The sequence below is a fragment of the Sciurus vulgaris genome, assembly GCF_902686455.1.
Source record: "Sciurus vulgaris genome assembly, chromosome: 10".
Lineage (NCBI taxonomy): Eukaryota > Metazoa > Chordata > Mammalia > Rodentia > Sciuridae > Sciurus > Sciurus vulgaris.
Genome location: NC_136470.1, coordinates 49812310 through 49827789, shown reverse-complemented (window position 1 = coordinate 49827789; position 15480 = coordinate 49812310). Strand labels below are relative to the sequence as shown.

Below are 15480 nucleotides of genomic sequence, written 5' to 3'. Positions count from 1 at the left end.
AAATTATACATGCTTTTCATATAACTAGGCCAATTTAAGAACCATGAGCTATCGGTGAGTCGAAATTTTAAAACACAAATTTGGTTGGTGTCGGTAGACAATAAAAGATTGCTTTGCATAAAGGAAATAAAATCAAATTTTCAGTTAGGCTGAGAAGACTTCAGTAATGTTTTTCTGGCACTGCTACTAAAACATAGGTTTTAATGTTTAACAGTGATGGTATTTTCCCCACATTTCCCTTCAATATGAACTAACATTCAAATAGAAAAGAACTTTAACCTCTAAAGCACATATTTAAGATTGTATTCTCACCAAATGATGATAGTTTTCATTCATCTGTTCATACCAAGTAAATTCATTTGTGAGTTTACAAATGTTTGTACAGTTAATATACTTGGGATGAGCAGAGTCTTGCAGAATTAAATCTGAACTCACAGCTTCATTAGCACTGTGTTCTAGCCAATCGGTGTTGTGGAGGTGGGGGGCAGAATGTATGTGTTTGACATATTCTATTCTTTGTCTATTCAACTGAAAGCTCTTGTCTCATATTTGAGATAATACTAAATGTCCTTATAAGCATAAGGACCAAAAAGGCTAGAGTAAAGAGAGGAGAGCATAAAGAAGAATAAAATTATGGCATTTGCAGGTAAATGGATGGAGTTGGAGAATATCATACTAAGTGAGATAAGCCAATCCCAAAAAACGAAAGGCCAAATGTTTTCTCTGATAGGTGGATGCTGATACATAACAGGACTGGGCAGTGGGATGTTGGAGGGGGTAAGGGAAGAATGGAGGAACTTTGGATTGTGTAGAGGGAAATGAGGGGAGAGGAGGGCACAGAGGGAAGGAAAGATGATGGAATGAGACAAATATTATTACCCCTATGTACGTGTATGATTAAATGAATGGTGTAAATCTACATCGTGTACAATCAGAGAAACAAAAAGTTGTACTCCATTTGTGTACAATGAATCAAAATGCATTCTGCCGTCTCGTACAACTAAATAGAACAGAGAGAGAGAGAGAGAGAGAGAGAGAGAGAGAGAGAGAGAGAGAGAGAGAGAGAGAGAGAGAGAGAGAGGAGTAGTGAGGACAGAACTGGTAAGTCAGAGAGCAAAGTTTCCATCTGCAGGAAATATGGGCTCAGTGTTGCCAGGTATTCCAATTTTTTCAAGAGAAAATACAATTTTTAAGTGAAATCTCCCATTTTTTAAAGTATATTTGCAACTAATTAAAAAAATATAAAGCCATTGTGTTATTCAAGCCATACTGGTAAATTACAGCCTACGGGTACTGGTTTGTAAAATGGAAATGTGGGAAGCTGTACCTCCTCACAACCCTCTCATTTCTTTAGTAATTCAAATTTCTTGAATATTTGGAGTTGGGGGAAAAAGTTTTCTTGAAGTCTTTGGGTTTAGGTTTTTAGTTGGGCTTATCTAACACAACGGTGTGTTATACAATGGCACTATTCCCACATTGCAGTACTGATTTTAGAAGATAAGAAGATACACTTTCTGAGTCAAAGTTTTTAAGAAAATCTCTCCTGAATGCCACACACCCCTGCCTTTGTCTCAGAGTTTGAGACACCTAGAAACTATCCTCCTAGGAACCATGGAGGTAAAGTACTGTTGGTTATGTGCGGATGAGTTTTGCCTGACAGCCTCCCACTCACTGAGAATCTTACCTTGTCAGATCTTGGTTATTCTTCCATAGCACTTTAACTGTGATTATAATAAGTATAACCACATTGCTGATGAGGAGAATGGTTGTAGGTATAATGAATGACCACAAAAATGGACTCTTTATAAAGTCATTGCTGTTTGGAATTGCTAGCCAGCAACTAAGAAGAAAAAAGAAATTATTTCAGCAAATCTTGAAAAATATAAATACTTGTTCCTTGTTCCATTAAAATGATCGACCTTCACTCAATTGAAATACCTGCTAAAAGTCTACATCCCTTTGCATCTTATACATTTGAGATTACTTTTGAAATCCAAACCCCTAGAAGAGTGAAGTATGGACTTCACTAATCATACTTCTCTATGAGTCAGTAAGGAGGGTTAGCAGAAAGAAAAAGGACATTTGAGTCAGACAATCCTAGTTACTCCCTGCCACTTATGAGCTTTCTGACTTGAGGCAAGTTATTGTTTTCATTTTACTGTTGAATATATAGTTTATCCAGGTAGTTCAATATATGAAAGGTACACATGGACATAGATGGGCAATATTTTCAGCCACCCAATTGCAATCAGTATTTCATGTGAATCCTATCGGATTTAGGCTCCACATACATTAACAAATGCACTTCTTTTCTTTTCTTTCTTTCTTTCTTTCTTTCTTTTTTTTTTTTTTTGTTGGGGGTGGTTACCAGAGATTGAACTCAGGGGCACTTTACCACTGAGTCACATTCCCAGTCCTATTTTGTATTTTATTTAGAGACAGAGTCTCACTGAGTTGCTTAGCGCCTTGTTTTTGCTGAGGCTGGTTTTGAACTCACAATCCTCCTGCCTCAGCTTCCAGAGCCACTGGGATTATAGGCCTGCGCCACCACGCCTGACCACTTTTTTTTTTTTTTTTTTTTTTTAATAAATAGCTACATTCAATACCTGCTTCTAACAACTATTTTAAAGGATGTTCTATAGCTGAATATTAAAAGTATCTTTATTATTTTTATAGCTGCATATTACTCCATCATTTTGATATGCCATAACTTATTTAAGCAGTTTCTAATATATTAATGGACATTTCAAATATTAACATTTAGAAAGGCTTTGAGAACTTTATTTAACTTCATTGTACCTCTTTTTTTTGTGAGTTGTTTGTTTTGTCTTTTGGTGATGCAGGTTGTGGGGTTTGTTTTGCTAAGACATTATTGAAATAATTAATAGGTATTTACAGAGTACATGCTATGCACCAGACACTATTTTAGACACCAAGGGTTTGCAATGAGCAAAATAAAACCTCTTCTTTAGTTAAGTTTATACTGTAGTGCACAGACAACAACAACAAATGAAATATAATGTCAGCAATAAGTGCTTTAGATAAAAGGAGTAACGAGAGTAGAAATTGCTATGGAGATGCATATACGTATATATATGCATATATACGTGTGTGTGTGTGTGTGTGTGTGTGTGTGTGTGTGTGTGTGTGTGTAGAGAGAGAGAGAGAGAGGATAGAGTGTTTGATTTTTAAATACAGTGGTCAGGGAAAGCTGCATGGGAAAAAAAAAAGTGATACTTGAGCAAAACTCATGAAGTAGATGAGAGGGAAGGGTGTTCCAGCTAGAGGTTATAACAGGTGCAGAGGCCCTGAGGTGACAGCCTTAGAAACACAGAAGCTGATGTGGCTGAGATAGAGTTCATGATTGGGGTTTGTGGAAAGATTCAGATCACATGGTGGCTTTACAGGCAAAATTCTTGTGCCCTGGGTAAGATGAAGAGGCATGGCATGATCTGTTTTGAGATTTAAAACTATTTCTCTAGGTATAGGGATGCTAGAAGGGCATGAGCAAAAGTAGGAAACTAGGAAATTATGGCAGTAAGTTGAGTGGCTTGGACCACAGAAGCAGATGCCAAGAAAATGTCTGATTTCAGGCATATTTAAAACTAAGAAGAAAGATTTTATTGATAGATTGGATGTGGGAGGTTGAAGAATTAAGGATGATTCTATATTTTTTGGCCTGAGCACCTGGAAAAATGGAATTACCATTAAATGAGATGGGAAATATGAGGAGATGAGCAGGTCTGGGAGGAAAGACATGCAGATGTCTGTTACAGAGCCGAACAGAGGTGTCACATAGGCAGTTTGGTATTAACAAGAAGCCTAGCACACATTTATTTTCTTTTTCTTAGGAGTGCAGCACCATTATTATACATGCCAAAGGATTTATAATTTTCTGTATTAAAATGTCATTATTTACATGATTAGAAATCACATTTCAAATCTGAATAACCTAGTAGGAAACTCAAGTCTCTCTAATGAATTTTAAAAATGAAATGGCATGCCTGTCTCTAACAGATAGAATAGGTTCACTCTTAAATACAACGGTGAGAGTGAGAACATTTTTTTTTCCAGGACTTCCAGCTTCCCTTTTCATTCATCTGTGACTGGAGGACAACCATCCTACCACCTCCCACCTCACAAACCCACACACAGAAGAAATACAAAGGCACTTGGCTAAGAATTTAATACAATCCTGCTGAGAACTACTTTCGAATTCTAGAAACCTCTGGTGACTAAGCAAGTGGCCATTAAAAATTTTCAAAAGAAAGATGGACCTATTTCTTATCTAGGCAGGCTTGAGAAACGAATTTAAAAGAGAAGGAAAGACAGAGAAAGTAAATGGACAGTCCAGCTCTATTGGAGAAAGGCAGACTTGCCAATCCTGAAACAGCTATTTAGACTTTAGAAAATTCAAGTTTTTGAGAATTTGTACTGGGGCCGGGTAGGGGGTGAGGAAGGAGTGAGAATGTGTGTGGGAGGTGTGTACACAAGTCTGTCAGACTCCCCAGGAACCTCACACTTAAGGGGGTCCTGGAAGAGCCATACACTTTGATATCCATGTCCATCAGGAGGGGACCCTCACCCTCTCTATTCTTTGCACTACTTGGAGCAAGAGGTAGTCAAGCTGAATTTGTTCTCACAGCACCCCATCTTTGTTATTCTGAATTGAATGATTCAGATTTTGAGAAATAGGTGGCTAAGAAAGGGTATGGATTCTACAATGAGACTAACCCTTATAGTTATGAGTGGGGTTCCTAAAAATGAGACTGGAGAATCACAAGATGGAGGTTGATCTGAAAAAGTTAGGACCTGAGATCTAGACAGCATCACAGGTGAACCTCAGATGAAGTGTAAAATTTTGTCATGAACATGGGAAAAAAAAACTGATTTAACATTTACAGCATACACTTGGAAAATTTACCCCCCATATGTTACAATTTTCCATGGTTAACCTCAACCTTTCCCCTCAGGAAAGTTTGGAAGAGCCCATATGGTGGTGGTATAGAGAAGTAGGGAGCAGAGTGTTAAAAGGAAGTGTGGCCTTCCCTGCATTCACCCCTTCACTGTGCCGTGCAGAGAGCTGTAGGTCAGGGAGCTGGTCAGGCACTCAGGCAGGACCAGCAGAGCTGGGAGCAAGGAAGGAGAGCACAGAATATTGAGGAGTCACTACTGGGAGGATAACTCAGGTAAATCCAAAACAGTTCCTCCCCTTTCCCATCATATCCTGAAGCAATATGACCCTTAATGGCCTGTGTGCAGGGTAGAAGGTGGGGAACAAGGGCTGAAGATGGAGTGAATACATGTTACACACTCCTCTTCCTAACCGCTCCCATCATCAGTCACGTAATAGTGGCCCAACAACTAACACTGTACTCAGGAAAGGATCTGCTCTTTATTATTTATAGCCCAGTGTGAACAAATTTAAGTTGATTGGCTGATTTCTCCTGAAAGCTTTAATAGGAGTGGGTATAGCCCTGTGTCTTGGAAATTAATAATGCAATTGAAAGTGAATTACCTCTATGAGATAACTGCATGTTATCCCTTATCTCTAGTTGTGGAATTAAAATTTTAAAACTCTAAAAGATATTGAACCCCATTTAAACAGAGAAAATCGTGTCTGGGAGTGTGAGATCGGGCCAGGCAAAACCAGCCCCCTGCTCTGCAGCTGGCATGGTCAGGTAAGTCACAGACACTGCAGCCTCCCCTTGGGTGTTCTTGAACACTTCCCGGAGTCCGGTTCCAACATGAGTTGGTATGAAACTTAAGGTGGAATCTGAGGATAATAATACTTGGATTAATAAAATGGGAAGGAAGGATAAATTAATGAGTTCTTGCCATTCAGTAGTAGAAATGCATGTGAAGAGTTGAACCTCAGTTCAGCTCAACTTCCCCCCTCCACATAAAAAGCAAACACCATACAGCCAGGTACTTCCACTCTTAACAGTTAATTATTCGTGCTGCAGTCATGGGAAGAATATGTGATGTGTGATAAATCACCATAAAATATTCATTATGAGCATCTCAACAGAATTGGTTTATACAACATATGGATAGTTTCTTCATTTATTAAATGTTTTCACTCTTGCTTGACCACTCATAGTAACTCCAGAGCAGGTGTCACTAATAGATATGGAGAGTGAAAAATCCCCAAGATAATGAGGCCCGAGAAAAGGGAGTGGCAAAGAAGGCCATGCACTGACAGCCTTCATCTCCCAAGACAAATGTTCTCCCTGCAGACAGGGAGGAGGTATTTTATCACCCCTAAAATAACAGTCTCTAGGAGACGTTGATCTCGTTCAAGGTAAATCCTCTCTAGACACTGCCCACAGATCCCTGACCCCCCCAAAACTCAAATTCCTGAGTGCCTAAAGAAAGTGATATGTTCACTAGGCCACCCCTCAAAATAACCCATATAAACCCCGTCCCTTTCTTTGTTCAGTCCCATCTGGTGGCTCATTTTCCACCAGAAAAGTGGGTCCACAGGTACCATTTCATCCCTGCATCCCCTGTTCCAGTGTGAAACTGCTCCTGAATAAACAGCTGAGATGACCTTTGAGGTTCGCATCCTACCATCTTTTTGTGCTAACAGTCACTATTATCCTTGTAATGTACAAAGCTGCTCTCCCCGCCCTTTCTGGTGCAGCCATTTTCTCCGCCTCCTAACCACTTGTCAATCTGTGAACATCCTAGCTAGCTATTGGTTCATCAGTCAGCTTGCAAGTATCCTTCTCCATTATTGGTCTCCTGTTAGCCCAGTGGAATTCAACTGCTTCATGGTAGCTACCCCACCATCTTTTTCTCTCATGCTTCTCTCTCCTACTCACTTTCTCTATTCTCCTCCTTTTCCACTCTCTCTAGTGCACACCCTTTCTTGTTCCCTTTCTTTTCCTCTCATTTTCTCTCTTACCCTGCAGGGAGACACTTTGTTTGCTTAATAAACTCCCTTATGTGATTCCCTGTGTCCGGCTGTGGTTTTCATGGGATCCCTTACAATCATTATTTCCATTTTCTAGATGAGGAAACTAAGACACAGGGTTACTAAGGATCAGGACTATTGTGCCAGATGATTTTTATATCTAATGAAGGAAGGTAAACCTCATATAAGCAAGTTCAGATGTACAAGGTTAGAAGTTGATTACTTCCTTTATGAAATAATTTATCATAGAAAATTTCCATGCTGCCTCATTAAAAATATAGTGTACTCTTTGAGAACTTGACTATATGACAATTACAAAGTGAGATACATTTGTACAGTGACACTTGGAGTCATCATCTACTGAAAACACTGACATTTTAAAAAATATATAAACTCACATTTCCTCTTGCCGGTAGTCTAACTCCCAGTTTGAATTATTCCCACTCTGGGAATAAATAATTCCCACTGTTACAGCTACTACTATAGCTGGGACTCCTGTGTGATAAAGAGAGGCACAAGATTAATAATTTATCCATTATTGGGATTAATTACAAAATATCATGAATGAATTATACATCTGACCCTCTTCAGGATGCATTTTTCTTTCCACTGTGGACAAAAATACACTGATCCACAAATGTAAGTCATCAGTATTCGTAATTTTTCTGAGCTTTCTTTCCTATTTTAGTGTTGGCTCCATTTATCAATTCTATACTATTTCTGATTTAGTTGTAGCTCTTTACCACAATATCCATCTTAAATGGCTTAATTCGTCTTTCACTTGAATAAATTGAAATTTGAATATCACTAAAACAATTCTTTGTGGAAATTCAATAAACTTTTCAAATAATTATTCTTAAAGAATCACTCTGTCTTTCTTGAAACATTTCTTTCAAAGTAGCTGGGAAATTAATTATTCATGGTCTACATCTCAAATACATTAATAGATATTGTTAAAATTGTTTTACGTTAACTGATGATGTACCGATGTTGATCATATCTACCTTCTTCGCTGGAGTATAAACCTCTAGACAGAGGGAGAGAGAGAGAGAGAATTCTTAGTAATTGCTCTGTTTTCTATTCCCCTACCTCAAGGCCTTGAAATATTAGACTTCCAAAAGGTGTTCATTTAAATTAAATGATTGCATCAAAATTGCTTATTCCACTGAATAAGGGGAAATGCAAACACTTACCCCATCCAATTAATGAGATGAAAATAATGAAATGTTGAGGAAGAGGTTTCATGGTCCTGATGAGAAGGAAATAAAGCTGTGTAGCACTGAGTCCATTCCAGGTAAATGTGACTAACAGAAAATAGTGCAGTAAGGCAGCAATCGCCGTGCATGAAGGATTCGGGATGTCAATCGTGTCCTTTGTGAGCATTTCATTGTTTTCAACGTCAATATCTGTGTTGCTCTCACTTATCTTTAAGTTCTTATTGGAGTTTTCAATACCAAACACAAAAATCAGGTTGAAAATCAACATTGATGTGCACAGACTGACCAACACCCAGGTGACTGAGGTTTTTCTGACTTTCCTAAAAATAAATAATAAAAATGAATAAATGAAAGTAATACAACTACACAAAATAAACTCCAGTGAAATTGTGAAGAAGTAAAGGCATATTATTACCCACTGTAAATCCAACTCATAGACCAGCTGGTAAATCTACCTTCCCAATTGCCTCAGAAAAGCATAGTCTGTTGTTTTTACCTCATTCCTATAGAGCAATGAGTTATAGGAACAGGTTAATGCATCCTTTCTTGAAATTATGTTATGACAAAGAAAATTGTCAGTCTTTTGTCTGTCACTGTGACAAAATACCTGATAGGAACCAATTAAAAGAAAGAAAGACTTATTTTGGCTCATAATTTCAGAGATTTCAGTCCATGGCCAGTGGGCTCTACTGTTTTTAAGCTTGTGATGAGGCAGAACCTCACAACAGGGAAGGCATAATGAAGTAAAGCTACTCACCTCATGGCAGCCAGGAAGCAGAAAGAGAGGAGGAGTCTGGAATCCCAGTGTACCCTTCAAGGTCATGCCCCCTGTGACCTACTTCCTTCAATTAGGCCTCACTTCCTAAAGCTTCTACCACCTACCAATAGCACCAGCAGCTAGGAACCAAGTCTTCAATACATGAACTTTTCCAGGACATTTCAACCCTAAACTACAACAAAAGCAACAGTTAATCTCCAAAACTGGTCCCCAGTGAACCCTAATTCCCAGTGTTTAATGCCCTGTATAATTCCTCCCAGGCCTGCCCTCTACCTTGATATAACTAATACATCAAAAAATCAAGAATACAACAGAAAGCCTGCCTGCTGGGACTGGCTTATCCATTAGACACAATAATGCCTAGGATCCACAATAGTTTTAAGTCCCATTACAGAGTTTTAACTTTCTTTAAAACTAGAAGAAAAAAAGTTGGATGCAGTGGTGCACATCTATAATCCCAGTGACTTGGGAGTCTGAAGCAGGAGGATCACAAGTTCAAGGCCAGCCTCAGCAAGTTAGTGAGGCCCTAAGCAACTTAGCAAGACCCTGTCTCAAAATAAAAAAATTTAAAAGGACTGGGGATGTGGCTCAGTGGTTAAGCACCCATGGGTTCAATTCCCAGTAACAAACTAGAAGAATTTTTAGGTAAGTACAAAAATTTTAATACATCCATCTTATATCAAAGCCATCATAAAATATAACTTTTAATCTTTTTTTTTAAAGGAGAAAGGGTCCCGCAAAGGCAAAATTGCCACAGGTCTACACAAGTTATAATCCAGCATCCTGAGAACTTTCCCTATTGTGCTCCTTGGAATTCTGAGCCACCCCAGAAAAGGCCCAGTCAGCCTACTGAAGAAACCACACGGAACTTCTCTGAGTACATATAGAGGGAGAAAGATCCAGCTGCCCCAGAATCCGAGGTGAGCCTCCAGGTGACCTGGCCCCAGCCATCATCCTCCTTGGAGACCCAGCAAGATCAGCAGAAGAATCATCCAGCCAACTAGCCAAACTATAGAATTACTAGTGATAATAAATTATTGTTCTAAACCACTTAGTTTTAGGGATTTGCAAGCATACATAAAGGCTATCTATAGAAAACTCTAAATGGAGTTTTCTGCTTCACAATATAGAAATACACATTAATAGATGAACACATGTTCGTTTGCATGCAGACAAAGGTCTCTTGAATTTTTAAGGGTAGCTAATTTAAAAAACTCACGCAGTTTAAAATAAAGCCAAATATAATTTTAAATAGGTTTATATAAACATGATAGGTTTAAAACAAAACTATATAACAGCTTATGTTTCCATTTAAAGAGTGAGGCTTCCATAAATATTTTAAATTAGGCAAAAATATTTTAAATTTGTTCCATGACCTATTGATGTATATGCTATTCTTTATAATTTGGGTAGACTGATGATTTCTAGTTCTTTGAATGGCTTATACATAACAAAATTCCACATGTTTTTTTCTGCAAGACTTCTCAGAACCCTCTTTCCCTAAAGTGTCTCTGAAGGACTAATGTTCCAAGGACGCTACTTTGAGAAATTTTTGCTCATTGTCAAATGGTCAAGATGTTCTGAACAATCCTGTTACTATAAAATATGCCCAAGAACTGTTCCTTCATTTGAGGATATAATTTCTGGTAGCAGAACCAGATGCTCTTCAAAACTGCTTTTATTCCTGCCTTATATTTATCTAATGACTTTGCTCTAAAAGAAAAGGTTTTTTTTTTTTTTTTTTTTTTTTTTTTTTGGTTTTGTCTGTAGGATGTCCTTGTTTACCAGTAATTTTCAGAAGGCAGTGTGTGTGTGTGTGTGTGTGTGTGTGTGTGTGTGTGCGTGCGCGCGCGCGCGCAAGAGTGATGTGTGTGTGCTACGTTGGGGAGGGATGTGTGTGGTGTGGGACATTTAAGTGTTCTGTGCTGGCCCAACTGTGCATCTTCAGATTGGCGGAGAAGGCAAGATTTCCCTTAATAAAGTTGACTCAAAAGCAAGGTATAATATTGTCTTTACTGGGCATTTATTGTTTTCCTTTTTGTTTAAACGCAGTATATCCCTATTTCCCCTCTAAGGACATATTACAATATGTATACAATTCTGTGCATGCTAGTAGACTGTGGCATGCAGTTCTATACTAGTGAAAGTTATAAAATCTCTGCTCACTACTATCTGAGAGCCTTCTGAATTTACAAGACTACAAAATCCCTTCATATAGCTATTTCCCTAGGTTTATTACTGTGCTTACATTTCTAACATCTACAAGTACCTTTCTATTCTCAATATCCCAGAATTTGGGAAACATGTCTGTCCATTATATATCCTGTATGAATTTATGAAGTTCCACTGTGACCTCTCTTAATCTTTGGATTTTTACATTGAATAAAAAGTTTATATTCAAACATAATCCAATTTATCCTCTTGACTTTTTAGTTGAGATTTCCTCAATGATTCATAAGGTCATTAAATTTTTTGAACTGTTTAATAATTAAAACTGCAAAAGCTATCCCAAAATGTTTTCATATAAAAGCAAGATTAGTTCCTAAATTCTATCTAATTTTGAAAGTAAAGTATAATCTACAGAAGAACAGGAAATTTTGAAATAGTCTGACTTTCTTATAGAATACTACTGTATTTTATGTAAAATTACTAAATGAGGACCTGTCCCTGAGCAGAGAAAATGATTTGACTTGAAGTTTTAAACATCAACAAAATTTTGTCATTTTATTTTTGTTTTTGTTTTCTGATGAATTTCAGCGGCATCTATGGCTGAAAAATTGTGCAAGGAAATGTTAAGAAAGAAAAAATATGATGGCAAATGTAAGGAATGATATTTTAGGCAAAGAAACCAGATACCCAGATATCCATATGGGACAAAATAATTGTCAATACAATTATGGTGATGGAAAAAAACAAAAGAAGAGACATTTAATTTTACCTGACAAATCCATAATTATATGGCATTGTTCTTCAAGGCACTTGCCACTATTTGTAACTTTTATTTTGTACATATTTGTACAATGTTATCTGCCCCTGAAGAATCAAAGCTTCATGGGCAATGGGAGCTTATCTGTCTTGTTCTTAGTTTTATACTTAGCTTTTGGCATGGTGTTTGACACACAGTAAGCTGTTGATTAAAAATTTTTTAAATCAATGGCAAGACACTCATTCAATGAGAAAGGTGAAGAATAAGAATTAAAAACAATTGTACTCTTTGGCAGAATGGCTGGTTCCAGTGTGAAACCAAAAGAGTGGAAGAGGAGAAAATCATCTTGCTGTGATTGAAATAAGGAAGTATTAAAGACCGACTGAGATGTGACAACACAGCATAAGAAGTTCTCCCTGTCTGGCTATTCTGGTGAGCAAGTGCTTTACAAAAAAGTATAGCAAATTAACATAGAAAAAAATGACAGACTAGAAAAATCATAGATTTTCAACCACTAATACAATCATTTGTTCTGTTAAGGATAATCAATGTATAGCAAAATCATCGAGTTAAAGATTATTGGGAAACAGAACATCACACATTCTCAAAATAGCTCCTCATGGATCACCTATGGATCATAAAGGAGAAAATGAGCCATGCCAATGTAGATATCTGTCAGTCACCACTTTAAACCTACGACCAATAATGGAACAAATACATATTATTCACTTTTTGTTGTGTCATGCTGAAAAGATCCAATGACATGATGTTCCTGCCAAAAATATTTAACCTGCATCTAATCATGAGGAAATTTTCACACACATCCTAAATTGTAGTACATTCTTTAAAATAACTGACCAGGGCATTTAAAAAATGTCAGTGTCATGAAAGAACAAAACAAACCAAAAATACGGAGGAATCATTCTAGGCTCAAGGAGACTAAAGAGATACAACAACTAAACGAATTGAGAAAAAGTCAGATATCATGGACATTATTGGGGCTATTAGAAATATCTGAATACAGATTGTGTATCTACATGATAATATTATATTACTATTAAATTTCTGGAGTTAAGTTTCCTGAGTAGGAATAATAGTGTCATGCTATAGAGGAGAATGCCTTGTTCTTAGGAAATATGTGCTTGAAGAATTTAGAGATGACAGTCACAATGCACACAACTTACTTACTTCCAAAATTCAGGAAAAAAAAATTTTAAAGATAATGCAAAATATTAAGAATTAGTGAATCTAGGCGACATCTATATGGATGGTCACATTTCCTTTCAACTTTTCTGTAGGTTTTTAACTTTTCAAAATAAAACAACATGAAAAAGTCAAAATAGCAATACTTTTAAAAAAAAAAATCTGACTTTACACATCTAAGAAAACACTTGGGAATGAATTGAACGGAGAGAAGGGATTCTGAAGGAAAGATGAGTTCATCTTGAGACATCTGCAGTTTGAGAGGAGACCCAGATAGGAACTCTCTGTAGGTCCATTCCTTAGATACAGTTTTACTACTGACCAAGTACCGTCCACAGGGGTACCGTGATGTAAGCAAAGCAAAGCAAAAAACAACAGCGATGAAACCAGAGGAGGTCCCTGTCATACAGTTCCATGCCAATGAGGAAAACAGACAGTAAACAGGATAAAAAACAAGTGAATAAGCTTATAAGAGATTATAGATTGTAAAAAATAACAAGGGGCATGCAAAATTGAATCCTGAGTGAGGGAGTTAAGGTGGAGGGAGAGATGTTTATAATTATTCCAAATTAGATCTAAGGACAAGAAGTATGAAATTCAAAACCTTCAAATAGTTTCACCATTTGAAAACTTTGTATGTTTTTAAATTACCTTATTTTCAAGAAACTTGCTGTTCAGCGATTTTTTTCCCCTTTACAATGCTAATTAGTAGGCACGGTTCTACTCCACCATAAGGAAGTGCAGCGTGTGTGAGTTGTTGGACCACATTAATTTTACCTGACAAACTTGTAATTATATGGGATGCAATTTTCTTTCAAGGCACTTGCCACGTTTGTAGTTAGACATTTATTTGTGTGTGTATCCCTTAGCCTCTCCAAGTATGAGTGTCCTCTTAAAGTGAGCATGTTGAACTCTGAGTTCTCTTCCAGTTCAGAGAGACTGCATTCTGATGAGAATATGCACAGAGTTAATTGCATCTGGTTAGTAATTTCCCTGATAAGCTGCACCTTCTTTCCCCTTACCTGGTGACAATCTGAAAGATGATTGTGAGAGCCAGACCAGCAATGGACAGGGCACATCCAATGTTGGATAATATGTCTAGTGACTCAGGATACTTGTAATCCTTTTTGAAAGTCTGAAAAATAAATCAACTCATATTTTAAAATAGCCATCCCCAAAATGTCAATAGAAGTCAATCACAAAGAGTTAAATGGGTCAAAACAATCAGAGTTGCCAGATATGTCTTTTTCCAGGCAACATTACTATATTTTTAAATAAATTAGACTTTTACATCTAAATAACTTACATGAAGTAGAGACTTGAGAATAATCATCTAGCCAATTCAGTTAGGAGAAATATATATATATATATATATTTTTTTTCCCTTGATGTCTAAAGTCAAAGTTGTTTGGATTAGATCTAAACTGACTAGAGTTGCATTATCTATTATACTATTTTTATGTGTTGCTATAATCCAAACATACCTAAGCTGATGCATTAAAGCTATAGAAATATTTTCATAAACATGGAAAGAGGTTCATAAAATCCTGTTAATTTTTCAAAAAGTTTCATTTTCATAATGTATCTATCATAGTATATTTGTGAATATGCCTAGAAAAGTATATTCCATATGAGTAAGCCCTCTTAGAAATCTGCAGCAGTAGTAACAATGGTAATTGAGAGGTATCTAGGATATATATATATATCCTATATATATGTGTATATATGTGAATACATTTTTTTTTTTTTTTTTTTTTTTTTTTTTTTTTTTTTTTTGCGGTGCTAGGGATTGAACCCAGGGCCTTGTGCTTGCAAGGCAAGCTGTCTACCAATTGGAGCTATATCCCCAGCCCCAATTCTTTTTGTTTATCTGTACTTGTTAATTTTTTAAAATTGTTAAAATTAGAAAAACAACATGATTATTTGTAAAATATGAAAGTAATATAGAACTATAATAAAAGTATATATTCCTTTTTACTGAAAGCTACCCCACTCAGCAGTGAACTTTTTTATTTGCTCATAAATATTACCTATGTCTCTTGTAAAAAATATAGGAATTTGTTAATATTACAGGATTATGCTTGAATTTATATTTTAATTTATTATATATTATTCCATATGTGTAAAATTCTATTTGCTAGGTAAACTTTTATACTTTGTACAATTGGTATGCATTACAATTGTAGGAAGAAAATAAACTTTGTTTGAAAAAATAAAACAAAGTTTTCATGTTATCATTTGTAGTTTACTAAGTAGATGCACAAAGAATCATAGGCTTTATAGATCTTCAGATCTTAGAAGTTTTCTGTTCGCTCAGAGCCTATCTACTTTAATCTTAGATTAGATAGCAATTCTAATCAGCCTTTTTTTTTCTACAATCCAAAACCAATTACAAACATGGATGGTAGGCACTAAGGCAGACACAGGTACTAAGGAG

General features: G+C 36.5%; 1 protein-coding gene across 1 annotated transcript in view; it reads right to left on the bottom strand.

Annotated features, from left to right (window-relative positions):
- The window catches only part of ADGRG7 (adhesion G protein-coupled receptor G7), a 63430-nt gene that overhangs the window by 12531 nt on the left and 35419 nt on the right, over positions 1–15480 (bottom strand). The window contains exons 11-14 of the mRNA XM_079101387.1: positions 14066–14178; positions 8113–8456; positions 7318–7414; positions 1685–1840 (exon numbers count right to left, since the gene is read on the bottom strand). Coding sequence (XP_078957513.1) covers positions 1685–1840; positions 7318–7414; positions 8113–8456; positions 14066–14178 — 710 coding nt within the window. The remainder of the gene's footprint in view (positions 1–1684; positions 1841–7317; positions 7415–8112; positions 8457–14065; positions 14179–15480) is intronic.